At 39.4% G+C, this 21,307-nt stretch overlaps 1 protein-coding gene across 1 annotated transcript in view; it reads right to left on the bottom strand.

Moving 5' to 3' along the window:
- Positions 1-21,307, bottom strand: part of THADA (THADA armadillo repeat containing) — a gene marked incomplete at its 3' end in the record, with an annotated part of 165,811 nt that overhangs the window by 76,969 nt on the left and 67,535 nt on the right. The window contains exon 29 of the mRNA XM_080341089.1: positions 11,513-11,681. Within this exon, the coding sequence (XP_080197215.1) occupies positions 11,513-11,681 (169 nt within the window). The remainder of the gene's footprint in view (positions 1-11,512; positions 11,682-21,307) is intronic.

The raw sequence follows: 21,307 nt of genomic DNA, 5'->3' as shown, positions 1-21,307 counted from the left end.
AAACAACAGTATCCCGGGGCATCAGCTACTCTTTAAGAGGGGATGTGGCCCAAAACATAGATGTGGAGGAGTAAGCACCTGAAACAAGAGCTGGCAGGAGGGAGTTGATAGTAAGGGTGCCAGGGAAACACAGAGAGATAAGAGAGGTGTAAAGCCTGAGAAGGAATGAGGGAGGACAGAATAGAAGCACCTGCTGCTTATCGGCCCTTCAGAAGCCTCATTCATTCTTCACTTGCTTCAAGCTATGTAGGAGGTGTCCACACTCCCAAACATCAAGGATATACTGATGATCCAGAGACAACCAGCACCTTTTGTGACAGAAGGAACGGAGAAAAGGAGAGACCTTGACAGGTGATAAATTTAGAAGCATCCTGATCACCCTCCTGGCATCTCCTTTGCCCTCTTCTGCGGTCAGACCACATGAAGGCTGTTTCCAGGACCTGACAAGGGCTCTGCAGGTTACTTCAAGTACACATTTTTGCTGATCAAACTCAGAACCCACATTATTTGTTGAGGGTTTTAGCTGCAATGCCCCAGAACTTGGAGCATGTTGTACTAGGCTGTGGAAAACAAGTTGTCTTTCAATAGAGCATTAATCCCCATATAGCCCCTTGACCTGAAAGCAAAACATATAGATAAACCCTTACAGCAAGAAACCATCCCCACTCCTGCAAAAAAACCCTGCACCACCAGATACAAGTATAACACAGATCCTTCTTGTTAGTCCTGCCCCCATATAAATTTTCTGATCCTTGTAGTTTCTTTATGTCAGTCAAATTCCTGTACAGCCAGCCCTTCCTCAGCTTGGCTATCATTTCTCCAACCTCTTCTGGCCCATGAATAGACAGCACCAGAAGAAGAAAATCCAGGGAAACACACTTCCAGAATACGCCATCAGTTCAGGTTCAGATTAATTTAAAGCCTGAGTGGTGCAGAGTGGGAAAACCACTTTAAGTCAAACAGCTTCAGAAATGCAGATATTCTAAAATCATTAAATTCATAAAACCAAGAAAAAACAGTGGTAAGAAACACTACTGCAAGAAATGCCTGTGTCATATAATCAGAAAATAAAAGTAAGGCAAGTAACATGCTTTAAAACTTGGTTGAAGAAGGAAAAGGTACATGACATTCATTTAAAAAATTCTTATTTGACTCATGAACACGCTGAAATTTACTTTCACATTTCAGAAAAGTGTCTTATTGTTTTGTGTTTACTTTATTTCATTTTCTTAGAGTTCCAGGTTTTTCCTTATCTCCTTTCAATTCTTCTGATCCACTATTTGAGATTCGTGCACCCTGGACTTCAGCACAGGTAAGTGTTTACTGAATAGTTATCCACTTAAAACCTCTCTTCCCTCTTCATTCGCTCCTCCTGTCCAGCATTCTTTTAAATGCCAGTTTTTCCATCTTACTCCTCCTTTCATGCAGGGCATTCTTCTACTTTGTGAACAGGCCGAGAAAACTCCCAAAGGCCAGAGAAGGCACCTTCTCACATTTCTCACTGTAGTCTGAACCTCTGAAAACACACACCATTGTAAAAAGCCCTCACTGTTCATAAATATTTTTTATACATCCTCAAGCAGTCAGAACTTATCATGGATGGGTATTTTTAAAAGAACATCCAGGAAGTGTATCCAGGATTATCTTTTTTTTGGCTCTGAAAGTTTTAAAGACATGGTTTCTTGATCAAAAGGAAGACAAAAAACCCTATGCGGTGGGATTGAAAACATGTTTTTGGAGATGAAAAATGAACTCCATGGAGTACTAAATTAATCTAGAGCACTGGTACACTTTACAAGTTTCAACTTTTCCCTTTTCAACTGTAAAAACATCCTCTGCCTGTGACAGAGTGATAAGATTGCTTTCCTGACTAATCATGACGGATACTTAAAGATTCATAATACAAAACAGGTGCAAGAAATAAGCATAAAATTGAACACTTAAAAAATTTAGACTTCACAAGCATTCAAATGCTGTTCTGGGAGGTCTAAATTGAGTTAACTAGCCAGTGCCTAAAATAGTTCAATTCTCTTCTGGAAAATATAAGTAGCAAAATGTAGAACACTGTGCCAAGAGTATTTGTTTCCAGCATCTCCATCATCTAAAAAGAAAATAATCTGTCCATGGTGAGAACTACACATAGGAGGATTTCTACACTTTACAGAGGGGACACCTGTCATACGGTCCCCAGCACAACCCAGAGTGGTCCTCATTATGGTTACCTCTCAATTAAGAACAGCAGCAGCATTGTTTTATAATTAATTGGTGAATATTGCTTATTCTACACTAAACCCCACACTTGCTTTTTTTTTTTTTAACTTCAACAATGTTAACACAAGGTTTACAACAACAGCATCTCTGCTGTAGGAAGGAACTCGAAAACGATGACAGAGATGTAAGAGCTGTCTAAACTCATGTCCTTTTGAAATCTATTGACATGGCTTAGGCAATCAGAGACACAATATTTGGGGCATTACTAATTACAGTTAAAGCAACATCAAAGCAACATCCAACCAGCAGATCTGCCCAAGCAATTCAGAGTACCATGTGACTTTTTATTTTCTACAAAAAAAAAAGGCAGTTGGAAGAAAACCTCTGGCAAAATCTCATCAATGATTTCCTTTCAGAGGCTGCCTCCTCCCATTCTTGGAACTCAGCTACATTTCTGTTGCATTCATAAATATAAATCTTTTTCTTAAATGCTTACTGCGTCCTCGTATCAGTGTACCTCTATGTAACAGTTAATACAAATTTACAGCATGAAGAAATGAGACAACTGTTCTTTTATTGCCAGCTACACATAAGTGAATATGTTTTCAACTTGACATCAATATTTCTTTTCTCTTTGTACTAATCTTAAAAGTAGGGCTTATCTTGAACACTAAAAACTGAGCTTAGAAACAAAACAGCTGGAAGGAAGTTTCTTTGGAAAACATTTAATTATAGCAGGTTTATTTCTTTGATCTGTAGATAATGTAACATTTGTTTACTATATTGAGTTTTTATAAGCCAACGTTGAACTGCTACACTTCAAACTTCATTGCCAAGCCAATTAAAATATAATTCGCCATAGTCAATGTTTCTGTGCTACCGAATAAAGCTAAATAAACAATATACTACTTCCCCATTCATTCCCTCAGGCCCCAGAGATCCTTTGCCTTCAAAACAAAACTGGAACAAAATATGGGCACTGACACTCCTGCTGGTAATTCACATTAAGGATTTTTAGGTCAAGCTAACAAGCAGTATACGTTCCTCTTTCACTCAGCCACAAGGACCAACATCCAAGAATAACCTCTAAAATATACTTGCCTAATTTGTCTCCTGTTGTAATATTCCAACAGCCTGGCCACTGGAGTCTGTGGGGTTTTAAAACCTATTGAGTCCTATAACAAAGAAGGTCCCATGACTGTTGGCTAGCTCTTCTTCATGCATCATTCTTCCCTGCTTTATTTTCAAATGCTCATATTTATTTAAATTGTCTTTATTCCTCTGAAGAAGTGTCTAAGTATTAAACTGAAAAAAATCTGTGAGTGAAAGTAAAATCAAATACCTGAAGCTTGAACCTCCTTTGTAGCAACTTCAGCTAAAATCCTTCTCCTCTCAAAGGAAGGGAAAAAAGCATCCACATTCATTAGGCAGGCTCTACTTGCATCAGCAACAACCTGTCTTATACAAGTCTTTGGGATGGTTAAACCATATTGATGTTTTCATCATAAATTCCTTCTTTTCACCAGTACAACTATGTACTTGATTTTTATCTTCAACTAAGTCTCTTCCATACCTGTCTGGCTCAAGAGTACTCTAAGCTAAGACAGCACATGCAGATGTTTTTCCAGCTGCTTGGTCTGTCTTGCTCTTTTTTCTTGGCCTCTGCTATCGGTCCTGTCTGGAAGCAGCGCACTGACTCAGACAAATCTTTGCATGACCCAGTATCACTATTCTCAGGTTATGTTCTTGTCCTGGTTTTCTTGCTGCTTTAATGAAGTCTCCAACCATCCTTTAAATCAATTCTTTCATCTTTAAATCACCTCTTCCATCTACCCATTAGTACGTAAAACATCAGTATGCCCGAAGAGTTGATACACATAATTTGAAGTTCTACCATCACACAAATCTGTATTCAATAATCTGCATAAGGAAGAAACAGAAACTGCAAATCACTTTCATAAAAGCCTTGTACAGATGGTAGAAAAATCTGCCATGCAACCATGCAGGTTTTTTAATCATATTGGTTTTTAATATGAGTATTCTAGATTCTTTCATTGTAAAGCATTTTCAGAAAGGTAAGTCTGATTCTATAGGATCCTGCTATTCCCTGAAAAATAGTAACAGCTAATTTCTTGTCCCACCGAAGACAGTGGGAAATTTAATCTTTAAAATAAATGTTAATTAATGTAAAGAGTTATGAAGCCCTCCATCTCCTATTAAATCTAATTTTTGTCACATGCAACTGACTAAGTCAGTGTGACTCAGCCTGTTCTGTACATTTGAAAGAGATGCAAAAGTGCTACTGGTTTCAAAAGCAAAACAAAAAAGGCTCAAAAACTTCAACACTCCTTGTGCAAAGCTTTGTATTTACGTGTCAGACAGAACTGCCTGAATTAGTGAACGCACACAAAAAAACCCCACCACCAACAAAACATACAGTTCTTTGAATCAGTCTATTGCTACAATACCAATTTAGTTAATTAAAGCTACAGAATTTTGTGGGAAAATTCAAAGCGTGGAAAAAATTTTAATATCAAGAGTAAGAATTTGTGAAGAATAAATGACTGCTGATTCATGACTCTGGAAACAACATTAAATAAGTGAATTTCCATTTTTGTATTAATGAAGTCTCAACTCTGCATTAAAGCATAAAAAAATTCTTCCTGTTTCATGTGTCTCATGCCAGTTATATTTTGTATTTAAGAACACATCATGTGTATCCCCCAGACAGAAGCAGATTCTGTTCTTCTCTTGCTCAGGGAACAAATTTCAGGATAAATCAGTAGGAGTGACAAAACAGCAGTAAGTGGGAAGAGTGCAGTGAGAAAGGGAGCTACCAGCCAGAGCTCAGATGGGAATATGAGGGAAATGGAGAGAGATTTTCCTAGGGACCACAGCAGATCAAGCAGAATTTCTGTGACCCTGAGTTACACCAGTGACCAAAAATCAGTCATGACATGAAAGATCCAAATGCAAGGACATGATAGGCCAACAGAGGTTTTTTTTATTCTGTGAAGTTGTTTGATTGCTTGTAAAAGGCACCACCAAGTATGTAAATAATATTCATGAACAAAGCTCCTTCCTACCAGAAATTGTTCCTCATTGATACGTGCAGCTGCACAACCCACTGGGAACTTCTATGAAAAGCTGCATCTTGGACAGCACAATCCACCTCCTGATGGAGGAAGCAAATGGAGGCAGCACGCACATCAAAATGAAGTCATGTAGTTCCCTCTCTGCAAATACAAGCAGCAAACGATGAGTCACTGAATGAAATCAGAAGTCTCTGAATCCTCCTTTCTCCTAAGCTGTGCTCAAAAGATGCCAAAGGGAATCCAAAATGCTCCTCAAAACGAAGGGACTGCCTAGTGAATAGGCCAGATAAGGGAACCAGTATTTTTTTGTACTCTTCTGTAGAACAATCTCAAGCTAGACACTGTCAGCCCTTAGTCATAAATCCACACAAGGCCTTCAGGAAGGAGTTTAGTGCTTTCAACATTTCAGAAGTGTCCCAAACAAGGTACAGAGAAATTAAATGAAAACACCATGTCTCTTTTAACAACCTTCATTTATCTGATCCTGTATGCACAATTGTAAGCTTGCCAAAATGAACATGAGGAAGATCAAACTGATAACATACAAGATAATAACCCAGTTGATGTGCAGATTCTTCCATTTGAAAAAGAAATAAACCTTAATAGCAATTACATCCGCTCCATAATTAATTACAGCTGTCCAATGAATTGTTCTCCATATGAACAGTATGAAAGGGTATGTACACTCTCATTAGAGTACAGATTTTTCCAGTGTACAAACATGGGATATTTCTGGAAACTAATGAATGCAGAACTGCGACAAAGCTCTAGTCATACTGCTGCTACCCTAATAACATCTAGATTCTAGGTCTGTGCACATCGCGCAGACTTTGAAATCCAGCATCAATCATGCTAACTGATGCTCACAAGATAAAAACAAAAGCTGAAGTCTAACATCTGCTTTCCTTGGCAAACCACTCTGAAAATCCCTGCATTTGGGAGGGCTTTTTAAATCATTATAAATAATCTACAACCAGATGAATTAAAGGTGATGCCTCATTTTCTGGGCAAATCATGGTTAGGGTTTCTGTAGCTTTTATTTACTTTGAAGTCCCCAAAAGAGGAGGTCAACGAATTAAAGGAATCAAGAAGTGTGTGGTAAAGCAGGGCTGTGATATTTTTGGGATCATGGAGACAAGATAGGATAGCTGACATGTCTGGAGTGCTGCAATGGAGGGACGCAGGCTCTTCAGGAAGGAGATGGAGAACATGAGGAGATGGAGTTGCCCTCTACATAAGAAAACAGCTGGGATGCACAGAGCTCTGCCTGGGGACAGATTATGAGCCAGCTCAGAGCTTATGGGTAGGGACTAAAGAGCAGACCACTACAGATGACACCATGGTGGGTGTCTGCTACAGGCCACCAGACCAGGAAGAACAAGTGGATGAGGCTTTTGCAGACCCTGGTCCCCATGGGGGACTTGAACCACCCTCGTATCTTCTAGAAGACCAACACAACACAGCATAATCAATCCATGGGGTTCCTAGAGAGCACTAATGACAACTTCCTGACAAAAGCAGTAGAGGAGACAACAAGGAGAGGTGCTCTGCTGCACTTCATACAAAGAAAGAATGGCTCATTGAGGTTGTGAAGGTCAAAGGCAGCCTGGGCTGCAATGACCATGAGGTGGTAGAGTTCAGGATCCTGAGAGGAGAGAGCGGAGCTAAAAGCAGTATCACAGCCATGGACTTCATGAGAGCAGATTTTGGGCAGTTCCTGGATCTGCTTGGTAGATTTCCATGGAGGGAGCAGGGTCCAAGCAGTAAGGCCCTGGAGGGAGCAGGGTCCAAGAAAGCTGGTTGATATTCAAGGACCACTTCCTCCAAGCTCAAGAAACAGTCCATCTCAACACACTACAAGTCAGGCAAACATGCCAGGAGACCTGTGTTGATGAATAAGTTGCTGCTCATGGCAAAACTCAAACATAGAAAGGAAGTATACAGAAGGTGGAAGCAGGGACAGGTAACTGAAGAAAACAGAGACACTGTCCAAGTATGCAGAGACACTGTCAGGGAAGCCAAAGCCCACCTGGAGATGCATCTGGCTAGGTAAGGCTGAGGTACTGCATGCTGTCTTCATCTCAGCCTTTAATAGTAAGGCCCATGGTTAAAGGCTAAAGCTCTCTTTCCCTAGTATGCCCAGAAGCTTACCTTCTTGGACTCTGTTCAGCATAAAGTGTTAAGTGTACAGAACACATCATCTAAATTGTATATAAAAACTGTTCAAAGTTTCTATCAGGTGTTTCCAATCCAAGTAAATTCATGTTTATAATATTTAACCTTTTATTTGCAATGACAACCAAAATTTTGGTGGTTTACAAGAGACCATCAACAATAATAAAAGCTATGAATGTTATACTCACAAATTTATGCAAACAAGAATTAACCAGGTGCAGATTGATGGAAATAAAAATTCTGCATAGCTTCATGGAGATGTCCCAAGCACAGGTAGGATCAAAGAATGACTGAAAAGAGAGTGGAAGCTGGGAGGAATCTCAGGTGATCAGCTGTCTAAGTTTGTCTAAGTCGGTGTATTATTACACTTTCTATTCATTCTGTATTAGATTGATTCCTGCTTCTAGAATTCTCATTTCTTTGAAGAACAACCAGGTCTCCATAAATCCTTTTTCTACTTAGGGCTCATTTCCATGTTATCACTCTCTTTGAAATCTAAACTTAAGTGAACCTTGAGCTTCACTAATGTGTGGAGGTATTTGATTAACTCGTCACTTTAACAAGTGTTTTGCTCAAGACATTCAGGCTTATTGCAACTGCATAGAATTAGACAAACTGATGACTGGAAGCCTTCATAAACATCAGAACTCAAAACACACTCTTACATTGGTGTCATCTTTACTGTAGTTTCAAGAGACACAGTTAAGACTGTTGTCTATGAGACTAGACATTTCTACAAGAACACAGATATGAAAAGATAAAGCAGACCATGCCCCTACCTACATGGTTTACAAATAACACTATGAATCAAACCAGTACACTGAAGTTATTAATCGCAAGTACAGGTTATCGAATAAGACGTTTCTGAATTAATCACAGCTTAATCCTGAATTTCTCAATTATTCTGAACAGATGGAATACATACTGAAGGAATTCCAACCCTAAAGTGGCAAAAGGTCGAAAAACATTTTATCCTCTCATAAGTACACCTCACAACCTTCCCAGATACCCTAAGTGCCTTGGCAACTGCCAAAAGTCAAAGTTTCACAAACATAAAGGCTTCCCTACCTAGTTATAAATTTTGATACACTTCCAGAAGTCTCTACATAAAGCTCTGGACAAGCTCCTCCTTTCAGCTGATCAGCTAAAAAACCTAGATCTTAAAACAAAAGAAGCCAGAAATACTTCATCATTCAAGAAGGTCAGTAGAAGACTTCTGCATTTTCTTGCAGATTACAAATTTGGCTCCCTCCCATTATCCCCCATGCCAGTTTGGATTATGGAGCCAAGTAGAAACTGCACTCATAAAGGAACACTAAGTATAGAACAGATTTTTCTCTTAGTCAGGCTGATGCATTTACTTAAGATGCAGAACTACTCCTTGAAGAATATCATCAGTTCCATAAGCATTACAGAACAGCACTATTTCTCTTAGATAACTCTTTAAAATAAATCTTCTGTAAAACATGCAAACCATAGGATTATTTTATCCTCATGCACAGTCACACTGCTACATAAATTGAGCCACAGTTATCGCACTGGGGATGAAAAGCCATGTTTTCACATAATGCAAAGGTCTGAAGTTAAACAGAACACATTTGCATCCACTGTCAAAAAACACTCCTTGTCAATCTCAGCATTTTGAAAATTGGGACATGTTTAGACAAGCATTGCAGGCTGAACTCTTTCTGAATGATCTTTCTATAAATTAACATTTGGCTTGCAACAGATGAAGTGATTGCATAACTCAAACATAACTGAAATATAATGGATCTTGAAGGTATATCTGGCACCACCACATGAGCTTTAGGTCTGAATAAATCCAACTTTCCTGTTTAAGACTTGACAGTATATGAACATCAAAACAAAAATCAGGCAGTGAACTTAGCCAGCTTCTGAATAATGTGACTGAAAAACAAAATCACATTACTGAATTCCATTTTCTTAAGATATTGGTCTTGTACTGCTGGGAAAAAAAATAATCTAAATTTTATTGAGTTTTGTACAGACTCACTCTTTAGTAGGGATTTTTGGTTTGGTTTGACATCAAATTTTCTACTTTGTCATGGGAATGTAGTGCAAACAGTTTTGAACACTGCCAGATCACTGTCTCTTCAAGGACGCCTTCAGAGAAACAGCACTTTAACCAACAGTCCCATAACATAATTTTCTACAGTTCAACATACCTTAGCAACAGTTTTGCAAGCCCCATCTTACATTGATAAAAAGGAAACTGAAACCATGCATCCACCATCCCCTGAAAGTCACACTACTTTGCTCTCTGTACTGTTTATAGGAAGTGCATGCTAACTACAGGTTGAACTAGGCAGCATTTGTGTTTTAGAGGTAGAACATCAAACACCACCATCTCCCTTTTTGCACATCTCTATCACCCTACAGTGTTTCTTCTGAACGTTTTGTCATTTTTAACTAGCAACAGATAGTTCAGCATTTCAGTCACGCTCTAAATTTGATTAAGTATTAAACAAAGGCTTTGCACAACCTTGATTCACAAGTCATAAAAGCAAAGCCCAAGACAAAACTGAGAGACCAAGCATCACTGAACTCTTACGGGACAACCGACATTTTTTCAATGCATGTTTTACTCTGACAGCACCAGTCTCACCCAGGTGCAAAACTAGTTAGAGTAGTAGCTCCTAATAGCTGTTCGAAACTGACCAAAAATCACATTAATGCCCTGAGAATGAGAATGCCTCCTGCCTCACATGTATGGCAAAGAAACCCCACTAGACTTCTGCATAAGATCTTGTTAGAAACACCAGATTAGAAAACAGATCATTATACAGGCTCTCTGAGAACCAACCCTCCATTATTTATTCTTTTTTTCCCCAGGTCACTAAAAATAAGGTAGTGGCTTAATACACTATAGCCAGATCATACCCCCATGGCCAGGGTTATAATCACTTTGGAGACTGAGAAAGCACTTCATTCTCTCTGTTGGAATAACCCTTTTCTCCTAAGGTGTCAGGAGGGACTCCAGGTCGGTGACATCCTGGGGCTGCACAGCTTAATTTGCTGAGGGTAATCTCCTCCTGCCTGTGCAGACACACCAGCTCATGGGGTAAAGCGTGTGTGTGTACAGGTGCACGGACTGATGTTCAGAGCAGAAGAGACTGGACATGATCATCCCATATCCTGGGACAACCTCCACTGTAACCCATCATCAGCCAAATCCAGATTCAATTGGCTGAAACCCTTTACACATAAAGTTGACAATAAGAGCACTAGCAGGACTTCACCCACTTCCCTGTCCCAGGTTTCCCGTAAGGTCATGATTTTAAAGGGAAACAATATGCTGGAAAAGACGCATTAAAAAAGCAAAACAAAGCCCCGCACACCCCACCACACAGTTCACAATGGGAATGTGTACCTAGACGGCTTGCCAACTAAGGCAGACTAACAGAGCTGATCATGTACAATACAGCTTTGTTGGAGGGTTGCTTGTGAAAAACAGGCAATAAAAACGAGTAACTTATTACCATGATGGCTTAAAAATCAAACACACTTAACCGACTGCCGTAAACCAAAGGAATGATATATGGGCAAGGAAGAAATTTCAGATTCCAAACTGATATCAAGCTGTTCTCTAGAACGCTTTCAGAAGAATACAGTATAAAGGTTATCACAACTTGTACAGCAAACTGACAGGAAGCTGCTGGTGTAGCAGGAAAAGCAAATTAATACATAAAAACATAGGTAAATAGCAAGTCTCAATATCTGCAATGCTATTGGTGCCTGAACCTCAGCTTTGCCTCAGATTTGCTCTGTGATTTTGGGCAAGTCACACAGATCTCTCTGCAGATGTTTAAATAAAGATACCTGCTCTCAGAGTGCTTTAATTTCCAGAGATGAAACATAATATGAAATGTAAATGTTGATGTTTACAGCTTAGAGCCTTCTAGTGACCATTGAAATGCACATTCCATGCTTATTATCTGAGAGAACTGACTCAAAAGCAGTCTTCACATATGTTTTGACAACATGTCAAAGAACACCAAACCCCCACTTACTTGCAGAAGTGTTCCATGAATATAATTCTGTCGTATGCAAGGACTGGTGGGGTCTGGAAGCCCCTCCAGCAAGGACAGCACTGTATGTGGCACTTCATTCACCATAACAAATGGAACGAGGGCCCGACCTGACATCTCACGGGAACGGTAGACAGGAGAGTGCCCACACCTAGGGAAAGGAGAAATACAAATTTATTGTCATCCATACGCAATCCACTGCTGTGACTAAAGCAAATAAAACAAAGGGCAATGCAATGAAAACTAAAACACATTTCTCACAAATCAAATGTACAGTCTTCTCAGTAGTGAGAGAGTATTTGCCCAGAAACAGAAGTCACACTAGAGATGTGTTGGAGGCTTTTTTCCTTCAAAAGTTCATGTTTACAAAAAGTAAAACAAATTTATGCCACAAAGCAGGTAAATATAGTGTTCTGTCTTTCTTGAGGATTATGTTACTTATTAAACAGCAATCATATATTGAAATATATAAGTTTGATTTAAAACTATTACACTCCATGCTCTTAACCAGATGTTTCCATAAACAAAACATAATGACTACTGGAATTTCAAGTGATAACTCCCACTGATTCTACAATATATTTAAAGGCAAGAAACAGGTTCATACCTAAAAGACGTGTTAGAAGATATTTTCCTATTATTTATAACGACTATCTAAAAATAAATAATTTTTACTTACTAAAAACCGACTCAACTGCATATAAAACATAGGACAAAAAGAACCTTTTATCTTTTAATGTTATTAAGGTTTTAACTATCTGTAGAGTTATTAATATAAATAGAATTAACTATACAGCTATATTAACATATTGCATATTAACCAGCTTTATACTACTTCAGTAGCACGTATACTAAGTTGAAGTAAATAAAAATCTTTTACCAAGTAGGTTAGGCTAAGTCTTTTAACGCCAGTAATTCTTACATGTGTCAATTTTTGCACTATTAACACAGGTATAACTCAGCCACTCACAATCTCAGACAACTGAGGAAGTTACCATAGGGTTTAGAAATTAACATCCAAATGACTTAGGTGACGTAAAATGCAGCATGACAGAATTTATGCTCTGATATCTCCTGGCTGACTATGACAACCCAGAGAAATGCTTTTCCTTCTTCCTACCCTTTCCTCTGTTTCTTGAATTGCTTCTTATATATTTTTAGCTTAGAAAATTGCACGTAATTGAGATTATCCCCTGCCAAAATGGGCAAACTGCTTTTCGGCTTTCCCAAACAATCCCTACAGGGTCATGGCTACCTTATTTAAAAATGAAATTTAAAAACATTCTAAGGTTTCAAGTATCTCTAGCAAGTTTAAATCAATACTCAAAGTAATTGTTTACCTTAGTTCGCATCAAAGAAATACAGAAAACAATTTCATCTTGAATCAGCAACTGAATAGGGCTTTGAACAGATGACTGCAAATAGATTTAATTGCAATGGCATTAACAGTCAATGTTAGGCCATGGTGGGCCTGAAAAACCCAGACCTTGTTTAGAGGAAGGAGTGCACTACGCTACCCCAAAACGACCAGCTTTTGGGGGAATTTTCATCCTCACAGTGCAGCAGCAGGTTCTGTGCTCCGCCTCCCCATGCCTTCCCTCCTAGAAAATGGTATTTAGAAAGATCATCTTTGCATTTCCTTTGCAACGAGACTGGCTGCTCTTCACAACAGGACACAAAAGCAGAGCAGTCACAAGTGGAGGCCCTTCCATGGAAAAACTCTGGTTTTGTATTGACAAGACGCAAGAAGAATCAGCTTGGCTCTTAATACAAAAACTGCCACATTTTTACACAAAAACCTGAAAAGTGATTTGTCAGCAACCATTCCTGTACTTGTGGTAAACCGTGTTTTCTTAACCAAGAGATTCTTGCATACAGACGTTCTTTCCAAACACAAGCAACGCTGATACTGTAGCAAATGTGTAGTTTTCAATCAGCTATAACTCGAAAATGTCATTTTGTTCGTGACCTTTTGCAAATTATGATTTCCCAAGGAATCTGACATGTCTTCAGAAGGAAGAGTGGAAAATGGATTAAATGCCAGGGTTTCCTCTAACTTGTGCAAGGGTACTTTCCAACAGTACGTGCTTCTCAGGGAGTTTTCTCCTCAAACATAACGCAGTGACTTAGAATGGAATTCTGTGGGGTTCCTCCTAGTACTAAAAAATGGGGTTGAGAACAATTTTTAAATAACACGATTTTATCTATTTGTCTTGTAAAAACTGACTTTAAGACTTAAAACATGTGCATACACATACGGAGAAAGAGCATTTTACATTATCAAATTTTATTCCATGCTGTTATTTTACCAAATTTATTATGGAAATAGAACTGACTGTTCTATATTTAGGAAGAAGAAAATAATTTTATATTACAAGGAGAATTGTCTCAGCTGCCTAAAGTCTGGATCCGCAAGAGAGACTGCCACCTCAGCACTGAATGTATATATAGCACAAGTGCAATTCAAGAGGCCACAGACAAGTCTAATCTTCACCTCTAATGCTTCACTTTTTTGTTCTCCAGAGCTTGGCAACCAAGTGTTACCCCACACAGAAGCATAACTGGGACCCCTCAAATTAGGTTTTGTTTTGCACTCTGAGGATGCTAAATCTGGAGGGTATAATGTTCTCCTCCCCCTGAGCAAACAGAGAGGTGCCCAGCAGGTGAAGAACTCGCCCAGGACACAGGGAACCCATGCTGCGCCCCAGGGAAATGCAAACCCACAACTACTACTTGCCCAAAGCGCGAACCAGCTACCAACCTGCCATGGTACCAAGCACCTCCTGCAGGCCAATGCAGACACCTCATGCTACAGATTGCTCATAGGCTGCAGTGCAGTCACAGGAACTGACATCTTGCTGGAAAATCTCAGAAGAGCACTCCCAAAGTCATCACCAAGGAACAAAGGCATCACAAAGTTTAAGAAGAATAAAGTATCTGCTTTGTAGGAACACAAGGAAGGTATTTCACATTAACAAATAGCCTCCCAAATCCAAGAGGGGTTAACGTTCCTACTCTTTTTTTTTTTTTTTTTTAAAAATCCCCGAATATGCAAAACTCCTCCCCCGCTGCCCCCAGAAGAAACAGTACTGATACTATTTCAAAAACACTCCTCCTTTCACATACATATCATGCCAAGTCACCACTAGTGACCTATCCCTGAACTTCTGCATACCCCAGAGGCACTTATGTGTACATCTCTCATGTTTTGAAGGCACTTGGATTCATTTCCAAATCATGCAAGAAGATTGCCAGAAGAACATCAAAATACACACTACTTTTTCCATAGCCTGTAACAGCACCCTAGATTAAAAACAGGCACTTTTGATTTTTACTGGATCCCACTTATGATATAAACTTTAACCTGTAAATAAAACTAAACAGGATCAATTCTCAAAAAGTGAGTGGAAAAGTGAAGGCAAATACAACAACTGAGTAATGCAAAACTATCTAACCAAAACGTAGCAATTTTTTGTTTATTGTCACAGCATCCTCCAAGATCAACTATACACCTTAATACCATGTCCACCACCTGCATTCTTAAACACTTATTTTAACTAAGATTTAGCATGAGAAGCAATCTGACAGGCCTTATCAAGAAAAATCATCACAGAAACTCCGCAAAACCTAGCAGCTCAAGGAAAGAAACATTTTAAAGCTATTTAAAGTATTCTGGTTACCTTCTCCTACAGCAGCTCAACATGCTGCCATCCCTGAGATTAGTTTCACTGATGTGGTGGCAGTTGCCTGGCCAGGACATGGGCAGAAGGAACAGGACCTCCAGCCTTAGCCACTTCACCATCCAGACTCTGAGCTTCAGCTGCCAACAACACAACTGAAATCTGTCACTGGCTGCTCCTTCCCATCTTCTCAGCAGGCAACTACGAGCAATGGGGTCTTGCACCTCTTAGGGCACCACGCATGTGTGTGCAAACCTAGATTTAAAACCACTTCTTTTTCTTTGATTCGGCAAATACTTGCACAAACTCAAGGAAGTGATTTCATATGTGACACTTTCTTTATATGCAGATCACGCATAGACTTGAAAACCTAAGAAATCTCTAAAATGTTGCCTCATATAAAAACACACAGTATGCCAACATAATTTTGTAATATCTCAAGTTAACAACCAGCAAAGAAACTTGCGAAGTCCTCATGTGATAGACCGCTGTTAAATCCTGAAGGCTATTAACAACTGCTGAAGTAGTATTCCACGTTGAACTCGGTACTGTTTGCCTAGGTGCATGAGGTACTGGATGTAAACATGTTTACTTCAAACAGTCCATGATCAAGAACAAAGAGTCAATAAATCTGAAAAGGTTTCACTTTGTGTAACCGTAGATTCAATGCATTTCCACCACTGCGTTCCAGCTTTAACACTTAGATCCCAAACAACCCTGCTATCTGACATAATTTATGATCAACTCTTGTAAGGCACAAAGATTCCATACTCCTCTGCACACATCAAAGTATCTAATTTATTACTCTGGCTACAGAGTACACTAGCTGTAAATAAAAATATCTTTACAAAAACACACAGGTGTCTCCTATGTCCCTGTTTTTCTCCCTTTATTATGTCACCTCAACAGGCCATCTATATTACCCAAATTAACAAACTAAATAAGGATTACAGTAATAATAATAACACAGTAAATAAGGTTCCAGTATAAGTTGGGGAACGACCTGTTAGAGAGCATTGTAGGGGAAAGGGACCTGGGTGTCCTGGTGGACAGCAAGATGACCATGAGCCAGCACTGTGCCCTTGTGGCCAGGAGGGCCAATGATGTCCTGGGGTGGTTAGTAGGTCAAGAGAGGTTCTCCTTCCCCTCTACTCTGCCCTGGTGAGACCACATCTGGAATATTGTGTCCAGTTCTGGGCCCCTCAGTTCAAGAGGGACAGGGAACTGCTGGAGAGAGTCCAGCACAGGCCAACAAAGATGATGAAGGGAGTGGAGCATCTCCCTTATGAGGAAAGGCTGAGGGAGCTGGGGCTCTTGAGCTTGGAGGAGACTGAGGGGTGACCTCATTAATGTTTATAAATATGTAAAGAGTGAGTGTCACAAGGATGGAGCCAGGCTCTTCTCGGTGACAACCAATGGTAAGATACGGGGTAACGGGTGCAAACTGGAACACAAGAGGTTCCACTTAAATATGAGAAGAAACTTCTTCTCAGTGAGTGTAACAGACACAGGAACAGGCTGCCCAAGGAGCTGTGAAGTCTCCTTCTCTGGAGACATTCAAAACCCACCTGGACACATTCCTGTGTAACCTCATCTGGGTGTTCCTGCTCCGGCAGGGGGACTGGACTGGATGATCTCTGGAGGTCCCTTCCAATCCCTGACATTCTGTGATTCTGTGATTACCTTTTATATGAAGGCCAAAGAAACAAATGAGTGGAATTAATTGGGAGAAAAAAAAGAAAAAAAAAAATCACATCCGTAGCCGAAAGTATGTCAATTATATTAAGTAATACCTACAATTGTTAGGAGGATTAACAGGTAGAAAAACATCTATTTCCAGTTTTACTGGATGTTGTCTCAGCGATCCGTGTATTACTAATTATCTCAGTGCTTATTAAGAACACAGATAATTCCTGCTACAGTCTGTGGTGGGTGCACTTGACACCCCCCTTCCCTGGCCCCCAGCCAAACCAGCAGCAGTTTGGTCCAGGCTCCAGGGGAGGTAAAGGCCTGCGCCACAGCCAGGCCAAGAGCTCCTTCCAGGAGACCCACAGGGAAGCACAACAGCAACTGAACACCGGTGGCTTGTGGGCACAGGGAGTCTTGTGCAGACTTTTCCTACTGTGTGCAATTTGACTACGAGCCAACCACTTCATTCTATAAATACAACAGCCTGGAGGAGCCCACTTTGAGCTCTCCCTGCTAAATAAGTGAGCTGTATGGCAACAGTTTTACTACTCAGAGGTCAGTGAATAAGCCCAAATTCAAAATCATTTAGCTTAAGTAGATGCACACCAAATGTAATGGATTATTTAGAGATATAAGGTTGTATGACTTTTTAATATACACTTTGATTCATGTTACTCAGTAGACTAGATTTGCTAAAATTTTAAGCTTGTATTTGCCAAAAGCAACTGCAGACTACACTAAACACCTGCAAGATGAAGTCTAACTTGCATTTTGAGGGGAAAAATGGAATTGACTGGGAAAACAACGATCCAAGGCTAACACAGAGACATTACAGGTATCTGCATAGTGGGGCCTATTTTGCACTCCACTAAGAAAAAAGGATTTATCCAGAAAAAATGGCACCTTCAAGGATATGGACCAAAAACAATGTCTACAACTGAACAAAACAACGGCCCCACGTGGAGTCACAGAAAAGGGGTCCAATGGGGAGCAAAGGACCCGGTGGTGAAATTTTGCTATTGGACTGGATCTTGGTGTGCATGGTCTGTAACACTATAGAAGTTTGTAGTCTTCTATGCTTGGGTGGACCTCTACACAGGTACCCAGCTTCAGCCAGCCCTTCTGCTATTCTACTCCACTAAATTTTTTATTTTCTGAGAATCTTGTCTCCTGAAAGTCTGTTCTGCATATGGTCATAAGGCCTTGCCTGAAAGTTTGCTGCTGGAGTTCTAAAATACAGACGGCAGAGCGAACAGTTATCAAGGAAAGAGAAATCCTGACAGCTTGCACCACAACGGATAGGGCCTCATCTGAAAGTTTGTCTCCAGAACCCCAAGACACAGCTCCTGGAGAGAACAATTATCAGGGAGGGAAGATGCCTGACAATTTGCTGTGTGAATGGGTACCACCACCTGGAGAGAAATTAAGCAGCATTCGGCTCGGTATATTTCCCCCATGCAGTAAGTAACTGAGCGAACCTGCCACCCAACTCTTAAGTCGCACTTCTCTTTAAGAAATCTAAACATTGTTCTGCAGCAAGGAGAACACTGAATTACTCTCCCTGTGACATGGTCCTATAGACCCTATCGCAGCATCACAATTTTGATTTCAGTTGAAATAAATTCACACCCACTGACTTCACAAAATGTTGGAAGAGGGAACCAGGAACAATAGCTGTCAAAACGGGCCTGAAACAACAGGAGAACAGGCTGAACATAAAAGAAAGGAAGATTCTGTAGAACGAGCCTGTGATCTCGTAAGTCAAAGCAGGTACCCCGCTGCCATCAGAGAGAGAGGCTGGAGGAGAGGGCAGCAACCCAAACCAAGCCAACCTGCCTGCTAGTGCAAGCATTTCAACAGCCTCTAGGGCTTTCAAAACATAAAACTGATTGAAAACAAAGGAATAAATAAAAATAAAATGGATGTTTTCCCCTGAAAACTGGACCTAGTTATGCCACAAGGTCTTAACAAATGCACTGGAAATAAAAAACTGTAATACCATGTCTATATAGAATCAGACAGAAGTGCTAAGTTGTACAAGAAAGAGGCTTTGTCTTTCCTTCACCATGCAGCAACGTAGATCCGAGCCATGTTACCAGTTGTAAGGTAAGAAATAAGAAATTACATCAAGGGAAAGCACATATGGGGATCACAGAAAGAAGTATTTAGCAACATATTCAGTGCATATTAGAAAGAGTTTGGTTATTAAGATTCAAAAGCACTGTATTGCCTGTATTAAAAATAACTAAAAAAAAATTTTTTTATTAAAAAAAAAAAAATCAAGATCATATAGTAGTTCTTTTTCCCCTCTTCAAATTCTCTCCTGAAAGATTAAATTTAGCAATCTTCTAATGTAGTATTACAGGTTTCCAAGCAAAGAAAGGTCCAGATATAGCATTACAAAAACACACACCCATGCTTCCACACAATTAACATAACTTGGACTTCCATACTAGGGACAAATCAGCAGGACAGTACCTATTCATTAATGTGACAGTAAGGTTTACTTCAACGTGAACAATAATGTGCTATACACATACCTAAAGCTTCTTTTGTTCAGTTACTGAATTACTTGGTTTGTGTTTTTCTTTTAAGGAAACACAACTATTTTGCACTTCATTAAATTTCTGTGCTCCCTAGCAACTAAAGTATCAAAAGCATTTAATTTTAAGAACTTAACTCACTCTGGAAACCTTTTACTGTAATTGGCCTGAAGATAATTTTTTGTTCTTTAATGTGAAATTAAGAACCAAAAAACTCCCAGAATAATCTGAGTATTAATATAGCATCTCAATATTTACTTAACAACAAACATTACAAAAGTATCAACAGTTTGCTGGAGGTTTTAGATCTACAATCAACACGTGAATGTAGTCCAGAAAATGTCTGAACACAACCATGGACAGAAACAGATCAAGTTTAATTTCAGGTTATTTATGCAGTACTAAACCTCTAAATTCTTATTTTTTTTCCTTTAAAGTGAAGTTAATGATTGCCCAATGTCCAATTTTTTTAATACACTGTGTTAAGTATTTTGTTCTTCCATCTTGGGCAATTAAGATAAAACCTTATGTTTTTGTAAGGGCAGAGTCTTCCACACAAACACTTAATGAATCCGAGTAGCTGTAAATACTGCAGGTACTGTATAGGCAAAGTACACAGGCTTTTATTTGCCCACAAGCTCTGCCAGGAGCTGTTTCTACAATATGCTTCCAAGGGCTTTCTAGGAAGAAATTATTTCTCTCTTCTTGTCACCAAGACCCGGGTTATTCTAAAAAGTGGCCAACTGATACCAAGCTAAATCAACAACAGAAACTGTAATTGTTGTGGTTCAGCCAGCCAACAAACTAATATCTCTAATATGTAAGCCTAAGAAAACTGTTACTAATGCTGCATGTAAACTTTAGATCAACAGAAATATTTCAATTCTTCAATACTTCAATTCAAATTGCAGTTTCCTACAGAACATGCAAAGACAATTTAAATGGCATCTTTCCTTGCATTCCCATCAAGAAATCTCAATATCTCCAGGTGGCTAAGCTCCAGGTTTAACTATTGCTTGAAATCACACGAGGTCAGAGCCTCCTTTCATCGGGTTTTGGTTCACAGCTTTCTAGAGAAAAAAACAACCGCTTCTAACTCAAGGTCACGTAAAAAAAAAATTTTCACTCAGGACTGTATTGCAATATCATTAATTTGTGAAAAGTTACTATCTTGTTTCACAACTGCAGAATTATGGAAAGAAACACACATCACTTACTACCAAAAGTTAGGAAAATAACAACAAAGAACATAGACAAACTACTTTGTCTTAGCAACTATATCATTATTTGAAGTGTATGAAAGGGAAGCTGAAAGCATAAATCAAATCTCAGAACCTTATGATGATTTTGCAAGCTTCAGCTGATTGGAAACAGGAATGCAACAAGAGCAATTTTCAAAACTTATTATCAGATCCTTGAAAACAACCAAAGGATCTGGGTTCTGAAAGACACTTTCCTTTCAGCTGTACCACCCAAGCAGCGAGTCCATCACCAAAAAGCCTTCCCAAGATTGACTCTCCTCAAACTCAGACTACTGTTTTTCAAAATACTGGCTTCTAAAAATATCGTTTACTTGGTTTTCCATGACATACCTACCATCCTCTGCATCGTTAATGCATTCTTCCTCTCCAATTCCATGTTCCTTCCTGCAAATACTTTTGCAGAACAATGTACATGTTAATTGGTTGCATTTCTTGGCTAGCAAAATACTTAATTGCTGGGTAATTTTAAGTATGTAAATGAATAACACAATTACTTCACCAATCATGTGTTGACAGTCAACTACCCCATCATATTTTGTACAGGATCATGTTTCAAATAAGTAATATACATCAAGTTTTTATCTAAGATCACAGCCACTGGCC

This window comes from Nesoenas mayeri, assembly GCF_963082525.1.
Source record: "Nesoenas mayeri genome assembly, chromosome: 3".
Lineage (NCBI taxonomy): Eukaryota > Metazoa > Chordata > Aves > Columbiformes > Columbidae > Nesoenas > Nesoenas mayeri.
The sequence above is the reverse complement of the archived record's forward strand: the minus strand, read 5'-3'. Positions and strand labels throughout refer to the sequence as shown.